The following is a 22,674-nucleotide window of genomic DNA, read 5'->3' on the forward strand; positions in this document are numbered from 1 at the left end:
TGAGAGGGCAGCTGGTGTCAACATCTGGCCTCAAAGTGGCTTAAGACTCCATCCACTGCTGTGAGAGAGCAGTGGAATTTATTGAATTTATTGACTTGGAATTGATTGAATGTCCCTCCCCAGACTTTGGACTATCTGGATTACCCCCAGGCCGTGGACTTCCCCCAGATTAATTAATTAACTGATTGATTAGATGTATTCGCCAACAGAACTTCTTATTCTGCGAGACTCCCCCCTCTCGCAGGTGTGGCCCTCCACTTTATCAAGGGCCTACCTTTATGACGGGCTTTGGCACCCCGAGAGGTGGCATGCTGCAAAAAGGGGATTGAGGGGTTTTTTAGGGAAACTTTTTGATAGATTTTTAAGGGGTGGGAGGGTTGTGTGGGTTTGGGGGTTAACCCATGGGGGGAGGGGTCCGGCACAGCTGTCAGTGGGGCCACGGAGGGTGCGGATTCCGGGGGTAAGGGGGACATTAGAGTCCATTCTGTCGAGGGCTTTTCTATCAATGTGTTGAGTGGGAGGGGCAGATATGGCGGGAGCAGGGGGCCGCATCATGTGGGGGCGCACACTCGCTATCTTCGAGCGGTGGCGCGCCCCGGTCCCCATAGCCCTTCTCATATCCCAGGCTGTTCAGACTCTCAGGGCCCGAGCCTTTGGCTGCTGTCGTGCAATGCCAGGTCCGTGGTAAATAAAGCCCCCCTCATTTGCGATCTTATTCAGGAGGGGGGAGCGGACCTGGCAGGTATTACGGAGACCTGGTTGGGCCATGAGGGGGGGTTCCCCTCGTGGATATGTGCCCACCAGGTTTCCGAGCATTCCATCAGCCGAGAGCTCAGGGCAGGGGTGGGGGGGGTGGCGGTTATTATAAAGGAAAGTCTTGATCCGAGGGAGACCACTGTTCCACAGATAGCCGGATGTGAGTCCCTTTTTGTGAGGTGGGGTCGTGGAGTACAGATGGGCTTGTTGATCACGTACCTGGCTCCCTGCCGCGTGGCAACGGCCCTGCTCGAGCTGCTCAACGTCATAGCTGAGGTGGCGGTTGGTACCCCCAGACTTCTAGTCATGGGGGATTTCAACCTGCCATCTGTCGGCGAAACGTCTGAGGTGGCTCGGGAGTTCATGGCTTCCATGATGGCCATGGACCTTATTCAGTTAATTCATGACCCCACTCACACGGGTGGACACACTCTGGACTTAGTTTTTGTCTCTGGTCAGTGGTCGAGTGGCCTTGATACAGGGGATATAGTCATCGAACCCTTGTCATGGTCTGACCACTCGCTCCTTCGACTGGACTTTCTAACCGCTGCACCCTGCCGCAGGGAGGCGGGACCAACCAGGTGGTTTCGCCCCAGGCGCCTGATGGACCCTGATAGGTTCCAGATGGAGCTTGGGCCATTTCCTGAGACTCTGGCTCATGACTCGGCTGAGGACCTGGTGGCCGCCTGGAATAGTGCGGCTGCCGGGGCCTTGGACCGTGTCGTGCCTTTGCGGCCTCTGACCCGGCACTGAACTCACCTAGCTCCTTGATTCTCCGAGGAGTTTAGGGAGATGAAGCGCTGGAAAAGACGCCTGGAGAGTAGTTGGAGGACCAGCCGCTCCGAATCCGACCGAACACTGGTGGGGTCTCATATTAAGACCTACCTAGTGGCGATAAAAGCAGCGAAATCTAGCTATTTTGCCGCTCTTATCGTGTCATCAGATAATCGCCCGGCCGCCCTGTTTAGGGTGACCCGCTCCCTCCTCCATCTGGAAGTGCGGGATGACCCCTTGCAGGGCCGAGCTGAGGACTTTGTGCAGTATCTGTATGACAAAATCGCTCAGATTCGGGAAGGACTGGCCTCTGACTGGGTATGTCCGGACGGGATGACTGAGGCAGGTCTTGAGAGTGTTATCTGGGGGGAGTTTGATCCTGTGGCTCCCGAGGACATGGACAGGGTCCTGGGATGGCTGAACGTGACCACATGTTTATTGGACCCGTGTCCCTCCTGGTTGGTACTGGCTTCCCGGGAGGTGACACGAGGCTGGCTCCAGAAGATTGTTAACGCTTCTTTGAGTGAGGGGGTCCTGCCGGCCGCTTTGAAAGAAGCGGTTGTGAGGCCCCTCCTCAAGAAGCCCTCTCTGGATCCGGCTGTTTTGGCTAACTATCGTCCAGTCTCCAACCTTCGCTTCGTTGCGAAGGTTGTTGAGAGTGTGGTAGCACAACAGCTTCCCCGGTACCTGGATGAAACTGTCTATCTAGACCCGCTCCAGTCCGGCTTCCGGCCTGGGCACAGCACGGAAATGGCATTGGTCGCGTTGGTGGATGATCTCTGGAGGGCTCGGGATAGGGGTTGCTCCTCTATCCTGGTCCTGTTAGACCTCTTAGCGGCTTTTGATACCATCGACCATGGTATCATGTTGCACCGGTTGGCGGGGTTGGGGGTGGGGGGCACCGTTCTGCGGTGGTTCTCCTCCTACCTCTCTGACCAGTCGCAATCTGTGTTGACGGGGGCAGCGGTCGACCCCGAGGCACCTTGCTTATGGGGTGCCACAAGGGTCAGTCCTCTCGCCCCTTCTGTTCAACATTTATGTAAAGCCGCTGGGTGAGATCATCCGTGGCTTCAGGGTGGAGTTCCATCAGTACGCTGATGACACCCAGCTGTACATCTCCACCCCAGGCCACCCTAACGATGCCCTTGAAGTGATGTCCCAGTGCCTGGAGGCCGTGCGGGCCTGGATGGGGAGAAACAGGCTCCGACTCAACCCCTCCAAGACTGAGTGGCTGTGGCTTCCAGCGTCCTGATATAGCAAGCTGACGCCATCGCTGGCTATTGGGGGCGAATCACTCACCCCCACGGAGAGGGCTCACAACTTGGGCGTCCTCCTGGATGCACGGCTGTCTTTAGAAGATCATTTGACGGCCGTGGCCAGGGGGGCTTTTTATCAGGTTCGCCTGATACGCCAGTTGTGCCCCTTTCTAGATTGGGACTCTCTACGCACAGTCACTCAGGCACTAGTCACTTCCCGCCTGGACTACTGCAACGCTCTCTACATGGGGCTCCCCCTGGGGTGCACCCGGAGGCTCCAGCTGGTCCAGAACGCGGCCGCGCGGAGGATTATGGGGGCGATGAGGCGTTCCCATGTGACACCTCTCCTGCACGAGCTGCACTGGCTCCCGGTGGTCTTCCAGGTGCGCTTCAAGGTGTTGGTGACCATTTTTAAAGCGCTCCATGGCTTAGGGCCGGGGTACTTACGAGACCGCCTTCTGCCACCAATAGCCTCCCACCGGCCAGTACGCTCACACAGAGTGGGCCTCCTCAGGGTGCCGTCCGCCAGACAATGTCGGCTGGCGACCCCCAGGGGGAGAGCCTTCTCTGTGACGGCGCCCACCCTCTGGAACAACCTTCCCCCAGAGTTACGTATAATAACAGACCTCCGGATTTTTCGTCGGGCCCTGAAAACCTATTTATTTTAACTAGCTGGGCTGGCTTGAGCTAAATTTTAAATTGATTTTAAATTGGGTTGTTTTAATTTACGGCCAAAGTATTTAATTATTTTAATACTGTTTTTTAAATTTTGTATGCTCTGTTTTTACTTAGGCTGTGCACCGCCCTGAGTCCTATTTGGAGAAGGGCGGTATAGAAATTTAATTAATAATAATAATCATCATCATCATTATGCATGTCCCACAATTTAGATATTTGTATTAAATATTATCATGCAATATGTGATTGCAGCATCAAGAGCATCACCATTTTTGTTCTTGTGGCTTGTTACAGACATCACTGATCTCTAGGACCAGTCAGCTTGGAAAGCATCTTCCTCATTCTCACAACAGAGTTCCTTTCTCTTCCCAAAAAGAGATCTAAAAACACATTGGTGAAATTATGAGGGGGGGGGAAATCTAAATATCCACTCAGATATTGTTCCAGCATGCAAGATGCATATAATCAGTGGTCTCACAATGTACTAGTCCAATTTTTCAAGAATGAGGTGTAGAGGTAAACTTGGCTTGGTTCCACTTTATGACACCGAATCATAAATATCATAGACCAATGTTCTGGTTAATGAATCAAAACTATAACCATATCTATAATCACCTCAAATGTGGACAGACCTGGTTGCAAACTGAACAGTGCTGAAAAAGACATTGTAGATGACTGTTCCAATGATGGTAATGATACATGGTCAAAACCACTTCAATACATATAATTATGACAGCTGGATAAAGTATGGTGTTTGAACGATGGCGGTGCTAGTGATGATGTCTACCAGCTCCTAGTAGACAAGAATATTCATTTATGTTGTATCATAAGATGACTGAGAAATAACTCTGTACTATGGTGAGGAATGCAAGGAAGAAAAACACTGTGAATATCCAATCAATTGACCCCAGGCAATTTTGAGCAGAAAAGATATTAGAGATGATGCCAATGACAATTACCCAGTTAAGAATACTGAAATAATAGTTGCTTGTAATAACTGTTGTGTTGCATCTGAGAAAGAGATTGAAATAGGAGAAGATAGCCATAAGTTAGCAGATACTACCTAAGGGACTATTTGCATTCAAGAGGCAAATGTTCCAGATTATACTCTTCAGAAACAGAACTAATGAGATGGCTTGCAACACTTGAGAATATTATCTACAACATCAGGATGAGAGTGGCCAATATAGATGGAAATTGTAGAATGATACTATCATTAATACCATCACTAATACCAGCAATAGCCAGACCAGTGAAATCAAGCATGAAGTCAATTTCAGTCCCACTTTCTAAAGAATTACTATTTCTTTTGAGGATATAAAAATACTGATTGCATGTGCTAACAGGATATATTTTAAAAAATGAATATTTTTAAATGTGCAATTTGATTAGTTGTGGATCACATTTTAGTTAACTACAAAGGTGTTTAATCTGACTGAGAAATTAAAAATCACAACCCTAAATTTAGTATGTTGCTTTAGCTCTCACTGATAATATATATTTCTTCAAACTATTATTATCACTGCTTACCTCCAAGACAGGCACCTATGGCTAATGCAAAGATCAGTGGTTTTACAGGTAAGTTAACCTCAGGATCTTGACTTAGATTGAGAAGTACAGGAATCTACAAAAGGTACATTAAAATAATAAATAGTAAGAGAAACAATAAGATTAAGATTAAAGATAATAACCAGTTACATTGAAAAATAAGAAACTTAATTTTTAACTTCTTTTAAAGGTGCTTGGTACAATTATCCTGGGATGAGGTGAGAGCTCATGTAAGTGCCCTTCATCTATGTACTTTATGGATGAAAAGTAGCATAAAGGGAAAGGCTATTCTAGAATTTCCCTTGAGAACTGCAGGGGCTTTTAAAAATAATCCCACCAAAACCACAAAAGCACACAAAATATTGGATCCAAAGATTGATCAACCTGGGCTTTTGCCAAAAAAAGAATTAACGGACAATGTGAGAACTATTTGAATGTCACTGAGTATTTACAGTACCACAAGGAGAAACAAACAGAGCAGATATATTTTTGCACAAAGAGAATGTTCGACAACTTAAATTGGGTTGTTATGTTTTAAGTTTTGGGAAATATGGATTTTGGGAAGAAATTTATTCAAGGGATTAAGTCTGTTTATGCAACTCGGCAAACTGACATCATCGTCAATCGAGGTTTGATTAAAATATGAGAGAGATTTAAAAGGGTATAAGGGAAGGGTGCCCTTTATTTTTTTATTTTAGTCAAAGTTTTGACTAAATATATTAGACAAGATGAGAAAATATCACATCTGAATTTTTTTTAAAAGAAATGTATTAATTAAGCCTTTGCTGATGAGTTTGTGTGTATGTGTAGTAGTTTTCTTCAGTGACAGATGATGACTGAATGGTCTTGATCTAAAGATGTTCTACAGTGTATTTCATTCTAGATAACCCCACCCCACCCCTTTATCCCTTTTGACTTTTATCTCTTATTTCTGCCCGACAAAAGACAGAATGAATGGAGGGCATACATTGTAAGGTGTTGGAAATAACAATTTTAATTCTTACATATATATAAGAAACCCGAAATATTAACTATACACTGGTTAGGAGTAGACATAAAGAAATTTCATAATTATTGTTATAGCTGATTAAATATAATATTTTTAGGTCATAGTAATAAAACTGAAAAATCTTAACAGATGGCTCACAGTTGGCAGCATATACTGTAATGGCAGTTTATTGAAATAAATGTGTAGAAAATAAGGTTTTCCCAAATAACACTCTGAAGGTAGAATCTCTCAATGATTCTGTCATTTAAAAAAGAGAGAGAGAGAGCATCAAGGTGTTCCAGAATGTAAAGGTCACCACTGGGATGACATGTGGTCACTTCACTCTCCTCACCTCATGTGTGATAGGGACTCTTCCCTTCAAGAATGCACATGCCAATTCTATGGCTATCTTCAAAAAGGGAAAATAGAAGAACCAAAAGGGTTGCAGAGGGTGATCAATATCTGAAAAGATTCTTGATCAAATAAACATAGCTTCATTTCTAAGCACTTGAAAAGTGATGGATTTATTAGACTGGATTTGTTAAAAGGAAATCTTGTTAGACTAATCTCATTTTATTTCTTTTAACTGTTAACTTTTTTTAATGGAGTATGGGAATTGCTATGGTAACTTTCACACCTCAGAGCATTAATGTAAGAGTCCCCCTGGCAATAAAGTAATGGGAAAGGTGGAAATTACTTTAATAAATTAATATCTGAAAGTACCGAAGAAAAATGTATAGTGACCTAAACATCTAGTGACATGCAGTTACTCTACACTGTATCCCTAACAGAAGGATGCAAAGACATAGGACTTACCATTGTAGCAGTGAATGGAATATTGTCAATTAGAGATGATGCCAATGCAGAGACCCACAGAATTAAAATAATAGCAACTGTCAAGCGTTGTTCTTCAGGGACTACCTGGCAGACAGGCAGGACAGAAAGGAAGGATTAAATAGATGGCCTTTTTCATGAAACCAATTATTTTGCAAATAAGATTGTCATCGATTTATCCTGCTATAACTCATATTAAAATTCTGCAGATTTGTATATAACTCAATGTTAGATAGGTCAACTTTATTATGTCTTTGAACAGTGTAGTAATTTTAAATGTTTTGTTTTAAAACCTCAAAACTGTACATAAAAATAGCAAAATTACCCGATTCAGTAGAAATAAGAAAAAGACACAGAAATATAAAATTACATAGAAATGACATTCTGTGTTCCAGCTGTATGCCAAATAGTTTTGGGAGCAAAAAATTAGTCCAAAATTTACAGGGCCCTTTTCCCAGTTATAGCAATAGCACTTAGACTTATATACCACTTCACAGTGCGTTACAGCCCTCTCTAAGCAGTTTACAGAGTCAGCATATTGCCCCCAACAATCGGGTCCTCATTTTACCCACCTCAGAAGGATGGAAGGCTGAATCCACCTTAAGCCTGGTGAGATTTGAACTGCCAAATTGCAGGCAGCCAGCAGCAGAGGTGCTATTCAGCAGGTTCTGACAGGTTCTGGAGAACCAGTAGCGGAAACTTTGAGTAGTTTGGAGAACTGGCAAATACCACCTCTGGCTGGCCCCAGAATGGGGTGGGAATGGAGATTTTGCAATATCCTTCCCCCAGGAGTGGAGAGGGACTGGGGATTTTGCAGTATCCTTCCCCTGGAGTGGGGTGGGAATGGAGATTTTGCAGTATCCTTCCCCTGCCATGCCCACCAGGCCACGCCCACCAAGCCACGCCCACAGAACCTGTAGTAAAAAAAATTTGAATTCCACCACTGGCCGGCAGGCAGCAGAAGTAGCCTGCAGTACTGCACTCTAATCACTGCGCCACCGCAGCTCAAAATATAGTTTTTTATTATATCAACCAACTTATTGGCTAGTTATATAATGTACAATATATATACAATAATATACTTAAACATATCAAGAACCATCTTTATTTTTTAAAAAAAGATTGCTCTGAGATTCCTAATAAGCCTCATAGCTGTTCTTGGAACATCAAAATCAGAGGGGGGGGAGGAGCCTGTGGCCAAGGGCTTCATTTATAATTGTGACTATCTGCCTCCTCCCTCAAAAAGCAAAAATCAGCCACTCTTCAAGGGAATCATTATGATCGGTAAAGAAGCAAAATTACCAACTTTTTTTCTTTTAAACTGCTATTCTGCAGCTGTTGAGTACTGTTGCAGCTATTTTGTGAATTATTTTTCATAAGTTTTTAAACACTCATGATGTGTTTTCTGCATCAAATATATTCACAGGTCCAAAGGATTGGAAGAGGCTCTCGTACAACCAAGGGTCTAAATTTGATTCCCTTTCCCAACGGTAACAGTAGCCTGAGAATAATAATATCCAAATCCAATATTGGAGCTTTAAAAAAAAAAAAATTCCTGATTCCCAAGTTCCACCTTCTAACAATTCATCTAAGAGGAAAAACATCAGGATTTCACTGCATGGCTTGCCTTTGAATCTAGGACTATATCTCTGTCAGCAGAACATAATCATTAATTTAATACCATAACTATGAAAAATATAACTTATCCCTTCTAAATTTAAAAAACGTATTGTAAACTATACCTTTATCAACAAAGCTGTTTGTTCTCCTATGTATTCTATTAAATGAAGATGAGCCAAAGCCTATTTTTTTATTTTTAAAAAAAGGAAAGAAAGAAAGAAATAAAGTAAATTCAGCAAATAAAATATGCATTCTAAATTATTAGGCAAAATTGCCCACTTCCAAGAAATGATTAATCCAACAAAAACACTGGTTACACATCTAACAAAAGTTAGTAAACTGGAACCTGGGTTCTCTCCCTCTCTCCCCAGTAATTAAAACAAATATTTGTTTTTCCCTCAAGAAAAACTGATGTAATTTTTCAGTTAATATGGATTCTCAAGCAGATGTTTAATGCTCAGAACTATTTATAGGAATTTAGGAATTATTATATTCTAGCCACGTTAAGAAGACTGAGGTCAGTAGCAAAGAATAATTTTTTTTATACCAAATGCTCTAGTTTTATTGCCTTGAACTAAAGTCTAGAAAACAAATTCCATGGAATGTAGACAGTTGTTGATGAGATGGACCAACATTAGGTAATATGTAAGTACTGAATTAAAATTGCAAAAACAAATTAGAAAAGGATTATTTAGAGCTAGCTGACTGAAATTCTGCAGACCCTGAGAATGTTCTAAGAGGAATTTTCCAGGAAGGTAGATGAAGATCTGATTATGATCGTCATACATTATAAATGGCTGATATATAATCAAAAGGAGGGATGTCGTTGACTATGACCCTGTATGTTTACATGTTGAAAATGGCAGATGAATAAAGTACAAAGTCTTCTCATAAGCTTCATCTAAGTGCAAACATTTCATAAGTCTCAGCACTGGAACTGTTTCATAGAAGCCTCTATAAATTCTTTCAGACATTCCCACTCAAAATTCTACCAACAGGTGAGGATGAAGAGACATGCTATAAGTAATGTTGATCACTAACTTAGCTGGCTCCAAAAACAGGTTGGACCAATTCATAAAAGGCATGGGAATCAATGGCTATTAGCCTTGTTGGCAGAATGGCTGCCTTTGAAAGTCACCTGCTGGGAGATTAGTGACTTCTTTAAATTGGTCAACCATTGCGAGAACAGATTGTGGGACTAAATGGGGGCTAGTCCAGAGAGCTCTGTTTACAACATTCTTGTCCTGGGATACGGAAGTCACACAGTCAAATCAGTCAAAAAATGTTCATGACACTTAGTCCTGGCTTGAAACTATATATAAATATATTTTACAAAGTAATCTGGTTACAATGAGTCATATATTCAGTCAAGTGAACAGAATATATGTTTAATAATATCTGGCTAATGCAGAATAAGAAGATTCTTGCTGTCACTCTCTTTTCATCCTATGAGGCAAGTCTATCCTAGAATTTTGAATTAAAAACTTTATTTACAGTAAGATTAAGTCTTTAATAATCTCTGAACTTAATTGTTTGTTTCCAAATGTTTCATTACCCAACTAGGTAGCATCATCACTCCTCAGTTCAACCCTGAACTATATATATTCTTTTCTATTGAAACAGTAAGACCCAAAACAGCTGAACTGAGGCCTAAATAAATGAGAAATGAGACCGTTTAAATGGCTTAATCCAGGAAGTAATAAAGTCCAGAACACCTTTTAGCATTTATTACTACCATCCCAATTTATATTGTCTCCATACAAGCTATTCATTCACAATATGTAACCCAGCTACAAAAAATTATACAGATTAGTAGACTTGACATTATATTAGAACATGCTACTCTGTAAATCACCCTTAATCAAAAGATAGTGATGCAAAATTTTATTCCTATTTAAATTTAAATTTCAACTTTCACAAATCAGATCCCCTGAAGCAAATACATTGCTTTACTGCTCGGACTCTTAATATTTTTAACAGAAAACTGCATGCAGTTCTAATTCTGAAACGATATTTTAGACAGTTCTGCTTGATCAAATCTGTTTCTTGAAGTATTGTGAAAAATTAAACTATATTTTACTTATAACTTTCCTGCCTTGGCCTGATTCAAGAGGAACTATATTCTCTCCAGTTTTTGAAAAAAATTAAAAGAAACATACAAGTCTTTAAACAGTGTTTCATGGCAATAAAATATACCATAGAATTAAAAATTATTTCTTCAAGTGGTCTGCACTTTGTAAGTCATTTACCAACTAATATTAAACATTCCTTTACAAATTTCTATGCTTTTTGAGAGAATTTTTCGTACTTGCTTTATTCCAATTTATTTCAGGCAGCATACCCAGTTCAAGTAATCCCATAGACAAAATTTAGCAAGTCTGCAAAGCCTTTGGTCAAATTTCTCTTAGGTAGAAATTAATGATCTGTATCCAAAATCTGCTTAGTTACTTTGGGTTAGCATTTGATGTGTCTCTTGACAACTGCAGACAATAACTTTGTCCACAGTCTTTTCTCTTTCTCCATTTTCTTCATGAAAATAATATTGATGACCTTTCTTCTGCCACAAGCAAATGCAGAATATTTTTTGGTATAGCAGGTATTCCAATTTAATTCTTGGCATTTCAAAGATAGGCTTTCTTCATTTTACATATGATGATCTATCATAACTATGCAATGTACATTGCAAGGTGACCTATGGAGACCTTTTCCAGTTTCTCTAAGTTGCTCAGTGCCTTTAGTATTCTTCAGTATCCCAGGCTCTTGCACATAGTCAGGTTTTTAGAACCTTGTGAAAGGCTAACAAAGTCAGAGCCATCCTGAGCTCCAAAGGAAGAATGTTCCAGAAGGCTGGAGCTACAGCCAAGAAGGTGCACCTCCTGGTCCCCTCCAGCCAACTTTCCTTGGCTGAGCTGGCCCACAGCATCCCCATTTTATTGCAACAAACATAGATGAAAAACTAATAAATGCACACTGCCACCTAGACAAGTATATTGACAAGTATAAAGCCCACAATGAGTTTCTTAGAATATGTGATCCAATTCAACTATTTCTCGGGCTCAGATATGAAGAGAATAAACCAAGAATCATTGTCAAGTTTGCAATGGTCAAAATGTGATGGAAGTACTATATGCAAAGAAGTGTGCATCCATGCAGAAGTAAAAAGGAAAAGCATTTAAATTGTATCTGTCTATTGCTATACACAAGAATCATCTAAAAATAACCTCTGCTTCTACTGTAGTAGTTCCAATCTTTTAAAGTTTATTTCTATGTTTCCCTGTGATGGGAAGAGATGAATACTCAGAGAGGCATGGCAATAAAAACAACAGAGCAGTTGGAGCTATGATAAGTTCTGCAGAGAAACAATTTGGCTAAAAGTCATTAGTGTAGCTCAGCTGGTTAGAGAAGTTGAGTGTGGCATACTCAAAATTCCAGAAGAAAATTAGACTTGAAGACAAATACACCTGCAAGATTTACTCAACTGTGATTGGGGGCTACATTCTGAGTTTATTTATTCATGCTGTTATCCCACCTGTAAAAAAACACCTCAAGTAGAGATGTATCTCTACCTGAATGGTTAAATTTATCTTGATTAACTTAGTTGGATGTGCATATGGAGTTCTTTCTTGTATGTAGGATTTTTGACTTGACACTGTTTAAAAATCATTACTGCATCCTAAAATTATTGCTAGTTATTCTGTTACTTATACTCAGAAGTTTGCCTTTCCTAGGATTTTTGATTGAACTGAGGACAAATGACACCCAGATTTACGCCTGTTTTACTATAAGCACACCTGAATTAAAAGAAACAATTTCAGCACTCCAATTCTGCTAACTTTGTGAGTTTATAGAGATCTGGAGTGTCTTTCAAATTAACATAGTAACTTCTTTCTTCATTCATTTCATTGAAGTGCCTTTACCCTGAATGTTGTAATCCTATCAGTTCAGGAGTTTAATCCATTTAGCATGAAAACAAGTTGGGAAAAGTACAATTTACCATATATAACATACATACACTGTGAAAACTCACATTGTAATTATCTGTTTGTCCATTCGTACCCTCAGGTTAGCCCAAACAGTGCATTTATACCACAGCAATTTTTGAATTGAGGTACCTAAATTCTGCTAATTTATAGAATTCATATTCTATATAGAATTTATAGAATACTTCAGCCTCAATCACAATAATACACAAGCAAACAATAGATACAAGCTTAAGGTAAACCACTCCAAACTCGATTGCAGAAAATATGTCTTCAGCAACAGAGTGGTCAATGTCTGGAATGCACTACCTGACTCTGTGGTTTCTTCCCCAAAACCCCAAAACTTTAACTTTAGACTGTTTACTGTCGACCTCACCCCATTCCTAAGAGTTCTGTAAGGGGCGTGCATAAGGACACCAACGTGCCTACCATCCCTGTCCTACTGTCCCCATTTATTCATATCCATTTCCTGTATTCATAATTATGTCTATGCTTGTATCTGTTACCTAATACATGCTTGATGAAATAAATAAATAAAAATAGAATGCATTTAAAAAATCCAGGCTGTAGTACTCTCTGCCAGAAAGCAAAGTCCATGGGGAAGCTGTCAGGAAGTCAGAAGTCATTCTAATTCCCATTGCTTTTCAGCCCACTCGTGGTCAATCTGTTTAGCTAAGTAAATATTGATTTATTATTGAAGTTCAGTTGCCACTACAATTTTTCTATTTATAATATATACTCTTCTTAGATTATCATAATACTGTCCAGCATTGGGGTAAGAAAATATGGTCATCTTAAAATTTAATGTTCATTCTGTTCACATTAGACTCAAAGAATGACAGAATGGGTCAAGGGGTTGTCTACTTATTATCTAAGGAGTTTTACAAAGTACAGCGGTGCTTATTCTTTACAATGATCAAAACATTGTGGCATGACTTATACTAATTTCATCTCATAGGAGAACATAGGTCACACAATGTATTTTTCCATAGTTACCCTACTCTATTCATCAGCAGAAGAATTTTCTAGGCTGGATGATATAACAACTGGATGAAAGTATTCATTCTTTCTCTTTCTAAGATTCTTAAACCTACCTAAATTTTATATCTTATTTGCCTCTCCGTAAGCCTCACTGAATTTACTTTTGATTACACAGATAAAACACTGAAATGGGAAACACGGCACCCGAGAGAAATACAGATGAAGATTTGCTTAATTCATTGAACTCAAAGTAAAAAAGCTTGCTATTTGGGACATAGCTGAAAGACAAATCTTTGCACTGATCTTGGATTTACCAGATTTTCCCTTGCATAAGATTACTTTCTGTAATATGAATAGTCAATCTTCACTTCTGTCAAGGAGTAAAGTCCTGTCCTTAAAATTTTCCTTTTTAATGTGGGCTATGTGCTCACAGTCAAAAATGACAATAAAGGTTATTTTATCTTATCTTATCTTATCTTAATCTTAAGGATCCCAATGCTCTATATATCAGGATTTCCTCTTCAGTCCTACGAGTAGATAGTAATTGTTATGTATGTAGATTTTGGGTGGGCAGTTTGAATTAACTGACCGTCAGCTGATTGGCTGACCACCACAGGTGCAAGGTATATAAAGGGAGCTATTTCCCCTGGTCAGTCGCTGGGTTCTTACGCTACAATAAAGAGCTGTTGTCACTCACTGCCTGGCTTGCTGTGTCCTCATTCACCCACTTTAACATTGGCAACGAAGGTGGGATTTTGAGGCCAGAAGCCACGGAAAGAGCTGAAGCCACGAGCCGACGAGAGAGCTGCAAACCCGAATCCAGCCAGGCGAGCGAGCGGAGCACTTGGAGAATCTACCAACAATGTCTACCTACGTGCCGCCAGCACCTTTCAACCCAACAGAAGAGAAGTGGGGATCCTATATATCCTGCTTCGAATGCTTCCTGGTGGCCAGCAACCTACAGGGGCTACCCGACGTACAGAAGAAAGCCCTGTTCCTGAGCCATTGTGGACCCAAGGTGTTCGATATGGCGGAGGCTCTGTCAGAACCGAACTCGGTCCACACCATCTCGTGGCAGATGCTTCAGACACTGCTGAAGGACCACTATGCCCCAACGCCATCGAAGTACGTCCAATGGTTCGACTTCCAGCAACGACTGCAGCATGAGGGAGAATCGATCAGCGAGTACGTCACTGCCCTGCACAAGGCCGCAAACCAGTGCGAGTACCGAGACCTCAATGAGATGCTGCTAGAGCAACTAATCTGCGGAGTGAGAGATATTCTTTTGCAGAGGAGGTTGCTCGCAAAGACAAATCTCACTCTACACATCGCACTGGATGAGGCGAGGGCTCACGAATCCTCATCCAAGGCAGCCGAGAGACTACAGGGGACAATGCAGAGCAGAACGGCACAGAAGTCAGCCCCAGTTCACCAGGAAACCGTTGACATGGGGAGCAAGGAGGAGTCGGAAGAGGAGGTCTGCCAGACCGAACAGTACTGGCAGGACCGGCGAGGCCAGCGAGATGCCTGTGCAAGTTGTGGGGGACCCCATCCATGCCAGACCTGCATGTTCCGAGACGCCATTTGCTGGCAATGCGAGCAGAAGGGGCACATCGCCAGAGTCTGCAGAGCCAAGCAGAACCCCCATTACAAGCCACGGAGCAACGCTAGCCAATCAGAGATGGCACAGTGGACGAGAACCAATCTGAAGGATGGCTACAGGAAGAGCGCAAAATCCGAGGATCTCAAGGCCTGCACCATCCGAATCGGCCGGACCTGCAAATCTCCTGGGGAGAAGACCTGCACGACGGTTGACATCGAGAGGCAGGAGTGCATAATGGAGATCAACACTGGATCCCCAATTACCATCATGTCCTGGGACAAGCTAAAGAAGGCTGTCCCCAACATCCAGAGATGGCAACTACGGCACCAGCGGCTGGGACTGCGTGATTACCAAGGGAACCGCATCCCCGTGGAAGGAATCGATGAGTTCCAGGTGGAGTACGGGGAATTCCGAGAGAAGCTTCCCCTCACCATGGTCAGCGGAAAGCTCCCAAGCCTCCTGGGCATGGACTGGTTCAGAGCCCTGGGCATGGGATTCACCAGAGTCCGCAACATGCGAAGCACCCTGAAGGACGACCTGATGCAGGAGTTCCAGGACGTGTTCGACGAGCGGCTCGGCAAGTATGTGGGGACCTCTATCTCATTCAAACTCAACCCCAATATTGCCCCCATCCGGCTGAAACCCAGGAGGGTACCCTTCGCCCTAAAGCCCAAGATCGACGTGGAATTGGACAAATTGATAAAGCAGGGGGTGTTAGTGCCAGTCGATCATGCCCAGTGGAATACCCCAATTGTGACCCCCGTTAAGCCGGACGGGTCCGTGCGCATCTGCGCAGACTATAAGTGTACGATCAACAAGGCCCTGCAGCAGAGCGCTTACCCGGTTCCTATCGTACATCATCTACTGCATTCCCTAGGGCCAGGCAAGATCTTTGCTAAACTCGATCTTGTGCAGGCATACCAGCAGTTGCCAGTAGATGGAGCTACCGCAGAGGCACAAACTATAGTAATGGATAGAGGTGCCTTCAAGTGTACCAGACTCCAATTCGGAGTCAGCATAGCTCCAGGACTGTTCCAGAGCATCATGGAGCGACTGCTACAGGGTATCCCCAGGGTGGTCCCGTATTTTGATGACGTGCTCGTCACTGCAGAAGACGAACTGCAGCTAGGGGAGAGACTGAGACAAGTCCTAGGGAAGTTCAGGAGTGCAGGACTCAGGGTCAAACACAACAAGTGCATGATCGCAGTCCCTTCCGTGGAATTCTTGGGGTACCGGGTAGACAGAACCAGCATACATCCCACCGAAAGCAAGATTAGGGCGATCTGAGAGGCTCCATCCCCCAAAGATAAGGCGGAACTACAAGCGTTCCTGGGACTATTGAACTTTTACGCAATTTTTCTAAGGGACAAGGCAACAATAGCGGAGCCCCTGCACAGACTGTTGGCCAAAAAGTCCAAATGGGTTTGGGGGAAGGCTGAAGCTATCGCGTTTGCTGCTGTAAAGAAACTCCTGTCGGCCGAGAGTTTCCTAATTCAGTACAATTCTACGCTTCCCTTAGTGCTAGTCTGTGACGCGTCCCCCTTCGGCATGGGGGCTGTCCTGAGCCATAGACTACCGAACCGTCTAGAGGCACCCATCGCCTACTACTCCCAGACTCTTTCAAGTGCTAAACGGAACTACAGTCAACTTGACAAAGAGGCCCTGACAGCTGTCTCAGGAGTCAAGAAGTTCCACCAATACCTGTTCAGCAGAGACTTCAAACTCATCACAGACCATCGCCCCCTTCTGGGTCTCATTGCAGGGGACCGACCCACCCTGGCAGCCCTATCTCCCAGGATGACACGCTGGGCCATCTTCCTGGCAGCATACTCCTATCGCCTGGTACATCGACCAGGGGTGAGCATGGGCAACGCTGATGCCCTCAGCCGTTGCCCATTACCGGACAGGATAGAGGACCCCACACCCGGAGTTCCAGTCCTGCTGATTGATGTCTTGGACTCGGGGCCCATCACTTCAGCAGAGGTGGCAAGGGCCTCAATCAGAGACCACGTGATTAGGAAAGTCACGAGTTGGGTCATGAGGGGGTGGCCAGAAAAGACTGAGGGCGGGGAATTCAAACACTTTGCGAACAAAAAGGGTGAGCTGACAATGCAAGGGGGTTGTCTTTTGTGGGGCAATCGGGTTATTGTTCCCTTGTGCCTAAGGGAAAAAGTTTTAAAGCTATTGCATGAGGGGCACCCCAGGATTGTGAGGATGAAGAGGTTAGCTAGGAGTTACGTATGGTGGCTCCTAATGGATAAAGACATCACTGAGTGGATGGGGAAGTGCCAACCCTGCCAGGAGTCTAGGCCAGACCCTCCCACAGCACTGGTCAGGGAATGGGAATGGCCCCAGGGTCTCTGGTCCAGGATCCACATAGACTTCGCTGGCCCATTCCATGGGCAGGTATTTATGGTCATCGTGGATGCTTTCTCGAAGTGGTTGGAGATCAGACTCATGAAAACCACTACCACCAACGCTGTCATTAGGGAGCTAAGGCAGTTGTTCGCCACCCATGGCCTACTGGACACCTTAGTCTCAGATAACGGACCCCAGTTCATGGCCACGCAGAGTTGGGGATCAGATATGTGCTCTCCGCCCCGTTTCATCTGGCTAGCAATGGATTGGTGGAGAGATTTGTGAGAATGGCTAAGGAAGCCATCTCACGCCTAGGTCCCGGGGACTGCCAGGAGAGGATAGATAAATTCCTAATGGCCCAACACGCCACACCATGCACCGCCACAGGCAGGAGCCTGGTGGAATTTCTGATGGGGAGAAAGCTCCGAGGAGTCCTAGACAGGCTACACCCCAGTTATTCCCTTGACAACTTCAGAGGGGCAGAGAAAAGACTTAGGGAGTTCACAATAGGAACGCCAGTATTCGTTAGGAATTACGGGAACGGACCCCTCTGGGAAACCGGGACAATCACGGAAGTGACCGGACCCAAGTCATATAGAGTAGACATGGGAGATGGGAAGATTTGGCGCCGACACATTGATCAGTTACGGAAGCATTGGGCCGCTGACACAGAAGACACATTCGACGAACCGCTCCCTAGCTACCAACAGAACTCTTGACCTAACTCAAACCCGAGTCTAGCGGAGGACTTAGCTGTCAGCCCCGAGATCCAGCGCCGCCCCATCACGGAAGATCGACCAGCCGCAGAAGTCGCCACCCACAACGAATTCTCCGAGATTCCATTGGTGGAGCAGGGAGAAACAGGGAGTTCCTCCAACCTGCTCGACGCCACACCTCTGACTGAACTGCGCAGGTCAACTAGGATGCAGACACGCTCTGGTCACCTGAGAGACTTTGTATGCTAATGTCCACCCCAAGTGACTTCTGGGAGGGGAGGAGTGTTATGTATGTAGATTTTGGGCGGGCAGTTTGAATTAACTGACTGTCAGCTGATTGGCTGACCACCACAGCTGCAAGGTATATAAAGGGAGCTGTTTCCCCTGGTCAGTCGCTGGGTTCTCACCCTACAATAAAGAGCTGTTGTCACTCACTGCCTGGCTTGCTGCGTCCTCATTCACCCAACAGTAATAATTACAAGTAACTCGAGAATAATTTCCTAAAGTTCCTTTTGCTTCTTTTAATTCACACAATTTTGGAGTGACGGGATAGATCACTTTGCTTCAGGCTGAGGGCTACATATTTTGGGTGTAGCATTCTGGGACTGTGCTCAAAAACATAGAAGGCCAAAGAAAAAAGTGGTTGGGGTGAGAGCAACAATGAAATTAATTTTATTACCTTAATTAAATATAATTAAGATATTTATTTCCCATATAGTTCATATATTCCCCCTTTGTCACATTCAGTCATATTTGATGACACCTTTTGCAGGGGGGGCACAGGCTGCATTGGAAATATACTGAGGCCTCATGAAAGGTTACATATCTTGACTATTATAGAATCTCAAACCAAATCAGAACTAATCCTGAAATATTAACATGGATAGTGTCCGATTTAATTTGCACCCAGCACACAGTCAAGGCACTCAATTCCTATATCCTGATTAAATCAAGCACACAAGCCACTCAGTATAGATAGCAAAATTATAATTCTATTAAACTCAAAATATTTAACAGACAAAATGAGAGAGAAAGCACGAACAACAGGCAAGCATTTACATCAACAGTATCTCAAAAGACATCATACTACCATTGGAAATTCCCAAAGGGTTCTTGGTTATGTCAGCCTTAACCCTTTTATGTATGTAACCGAGGAAAAGTAATACATACAGTGATCCTTCCTCTATGCTACACCATATAAGAAACATATCGGACGAAGACGATAGATTTCATCTCTCTGTATTTTCAAAGAAACAGTTCTTTACGCTCTTTTATTCAGAGCATATTTATACCAAGAGTTCCTAACTCATATGTCTTGATCCAGAAATATTTAGTCCATACCTGAAAGTTCCAGCTGCAGAATAAATATCAGAACACAGAAGTTGTGCAGTACTGCCTTTACAAGACTAACTTCACATCATAATTGTAAATTAATCATTCTGCAATATGCAATATGGAGCAATCCATATTTCACTTGATTGAAAACCAACTCAGGAAAGTAAAAATGAAATGGTTCTTCTTTGCTGTCACTAAGATTTTAAACACTCTTTAAAATGTCTTCATCTTACCTCCATTAAAACAAATAATGCTGCAAAGAAAAGGAGGGTTGCCCATTCCACTCTGTTCAGAATCATTTCAAAATCATGAATGTTGGCTAGAACAAGAAGCCACACAGCTCCCAACATAGCAATCCATCCTACATAAAAAGAGAAGAAAGTTAGCATGAATATAACTGAGTCCATTTTAACCAGCTATGTGCAAATCTACAGTACACATACCCTTTGGGTACAGGAATGTTAAAAACATATTTATACTGTTGAATAGCACATAATCATGGTTAAGCTTGCAACTCATTTTCCCCCAGGGTATAGCTTATGTGCTTTTAATATCTCAACTAATATAATAGATGGATCTTCTCTAATATCCTTATTTCCAAATTCTACTTTCTTTCATGCCCTATAAAGGATAATATCCAGGATTTATTTTTTTTAAAAAAAAAGAAATCTGGTTATAAACCACATCGTTGTAACCCAACGCCTGGTTTCTTCCTGATGTGAATCCAACACCGAAAATTCAAAACAAGGCCATACTTTTAAAAAATCAGGCTTGCCTATGATTGTCTTGACCCAGAAATATTTAGTCCATGCTGATAATTCCAGCTGTGCAAAATAAATATCAGAACACAGATGTTGTGCAATAATATAGCTGCCTTTACTACAAGACTAACCTTACATAATAATTGTAAACTAATCAGCCTGCGTGAGAAGAGCAATCTATATTTCACTCCCATTTTTACCATATGAATTTAGAAAAAAATGTAAAATTTAATGCTGAAATTAAGTTTTTCTAGATTTCTTTCAAAGTGGGCAAGGTATCATGTTTCCAAATGGATTCCATATTGAGCTGAATAACAGAATAACAGAATATCTCTCCACAGCTATTGGCAAGATTTGTTTCTGTGGACCATGCCCATTTCTGTGTTCTTCAGTTACGGTTGTTAGTTAGAAAAAGAGGAATTCTACAACCAGAATATTATACCTTGGGAATTTGTATATACTGAACTTATTCAAAGGACACATATTACGTGTTATAAAAGTGGTTCCTATGTTTTTTATTCTTGTTTGTGTTAAGGCATTGTAGATTCTTTATTTATCCATAGGGAAAATATTAATGGGATATTTCTTCAAATATGTGAATGACTACTAAAAACTGAATTTCTCAAAGAAAATATTCATACAATATACTACAAAAGAATAAAATTCAGATGCAAAGAAACAAAAGAATATAACAATAGCTGCAGTCTTTCAAGATAACCTTTAAGCCTCCTTAGTGTATTCATTCCTCTTTGAATGCAATCAAGACTGAGTTTAAAAACCCAACTAAAACTGAAATAGTTATCTGTAATATGAAATAAACATTTTAAAATGAAAATATTCAATACATGCTTATAGCAATCTATTAATATCATTGATACTTTCCACAGAGTCATAATGTACTTGGCATACAACAAATATAAATAAAAATAACATGGTTACTAGCAGGGACAATTTAGATATTTTCAAAGGGAATCCACTGCAATAGGACAGTAATGTCCAATAATTGTCATAAAAATTAAGAATATTCCCAGAACCCAAAGAAAAGTCGAAAATAGGCATTTTTTTCCAGATGTATTGGACTTCAACTTCATCATTCAACAATGACAAATAATATGCTGGCTGGAAGATTATGTGCGTTGAACTCATTTGCAAAGTAGCAAGTTGTGGAAGGTTGTCCTAGAAGGAGGTGCAGCCCATATATTGTAGTGACTGAAATGTTACATAGATGAGAATTTTGAGAAAATTGCTAAAGGGGATAATCCAGAAATTTGGAATAATCACCACCACCTATAGATAAATCCAACTCTTTTGGTCAATAACATCTTCTGTACCTACTGACCTAAAGTCTGGCAGTGTTTTCTCGAAGGACAAACTGCCTTGGAGACATTATTTATCTTTACCACGACAGCTAAAATAAACCCCAACTACATAAGAATATCCAATTCTTGTTGGATAAGACAGAGTTACACACAAATGCATGCACACCAGGCAGACAACCCAGCCTAAAGGATCTGTTTTATACATAGTTGGATTAAACTCTTTTTCACAGGAGGGACACAATGATAATTATAGTGATCATCAGTCCTTCGTTTTTAAGTCTACCTGTGAAGACTATTGCTGCATTTTGAAGGAACAGAATCAGAGTCAGTGTCTGTAAAAGGAAAAGTTTTCCAAAAGTCCAGGTAGATATTCCAACCTTAAGTGAAGAATCAGTCTACCTGCTGAGGAATCTTTAAAAAGGTGATCAAACAGCTCACAGAGATCTTGCCTTAATGAATTCACCAATTAATGTTAACTGTTTATCCAGTTTCTAAGACTTTGTAATCTAACTCTATTTTCTGGCATGTTTAATAAGAAAATATGAATTTAGCTTCTTTTGTCGCACAAGCCCTCCCCTCTTCTCATTTTATACTTGAATCAAAGTCACACGTAAGTTCCAAAAGGACAAGTAAAACATGATATTTCACCCATCATATTGCTGAGTTTGGAGTTCTCCTTTTCATAGATGCCACTGCCAGAATCAATTCTGCAGGATATTAAACAAGGATACACTGCTAATAAAATACTTGGTACTGAGCACCTTTATTTAAAAAGCTTTTTTAAAAAAAAAAAATAATGCCATAAATTATCTGTTGGACTCTGTGTGTAGTTTCCATGGCATTGCCCTTTTAAATGTAAATGTCTTTTCTGGAATGAAGTTTGAAAATGATTTCAGTAATAGATCAAAAATAAAAAGAGTATGTAAGTCAACCTTCCCTGTTCAAAATATTGGGGAAGGGAGTTGAAATAAACCCTTCAAAGTTATGATAGTTGTATACATGAAATCTTCATCAAATATTCTGTAGAAGCTTGTACTGATTCTGCCTTTAATCCTTATTAAAAGGAGACAGGGCTTTTTGCCAAAGCAAAACATTGCTGAGGTTCATTCAGTATCACAACATTATTCAGTACACAACATTATACAAAAAGTGATACACTTTTTTAAT

At 41.9% G+C, this 22,674-nt stretch overlaps 1 protein-coding gene across 1 annotated transcript in view; it reads right to left on the reverse strand.

Moving 5' to 3' along the window:
* Positions 1–22,674, reverse strand: part of OCA2 (OCA2 melanosomal transmembrane protein) — a 185,898-nt gene that overhangs the window by 42,853 nt on the left and 120,371 nt on the right. The window contains exons 18-21 of the mRNA XM_070943323.1: positions 19,661–19,788; positions 8,577–8,636; positions 6,817–6,921; positions 4,995–5,088 (exon numbers count right to left, since the gene is read on the reverse strand). Coding sequence (XP_070799424.1) covers positions 4,995–5,088; positions 6,817–6,921; positions 8,577–8,636; positions 19,661–19,788 — 387 coding nt within the window. The remainder of the gene's footprint in view (positions 1–4,994; positions 5,089–6,816; positions 6,922–8,576; positions 8,637–19,660; positions 19,789–22,674) is intronic.

The sequence above is a fragment of the Pituophis catenifer genome, unplaced genomic scaffold, assembly GCF_029215685.1.
Source record: "Pituophis catenifer annectens isolate HBS135680 unplaced genomic scaffold, rPitCat1.0.hap2 SCAF_4, whole genome shotgun sequence".
NCBI classification, from domain to species: Eukaryota; Metazoa; Chordata; class Lepidosauria; order Squamata; family Colubridae; genus Pituophis; species Pituophis catenifer.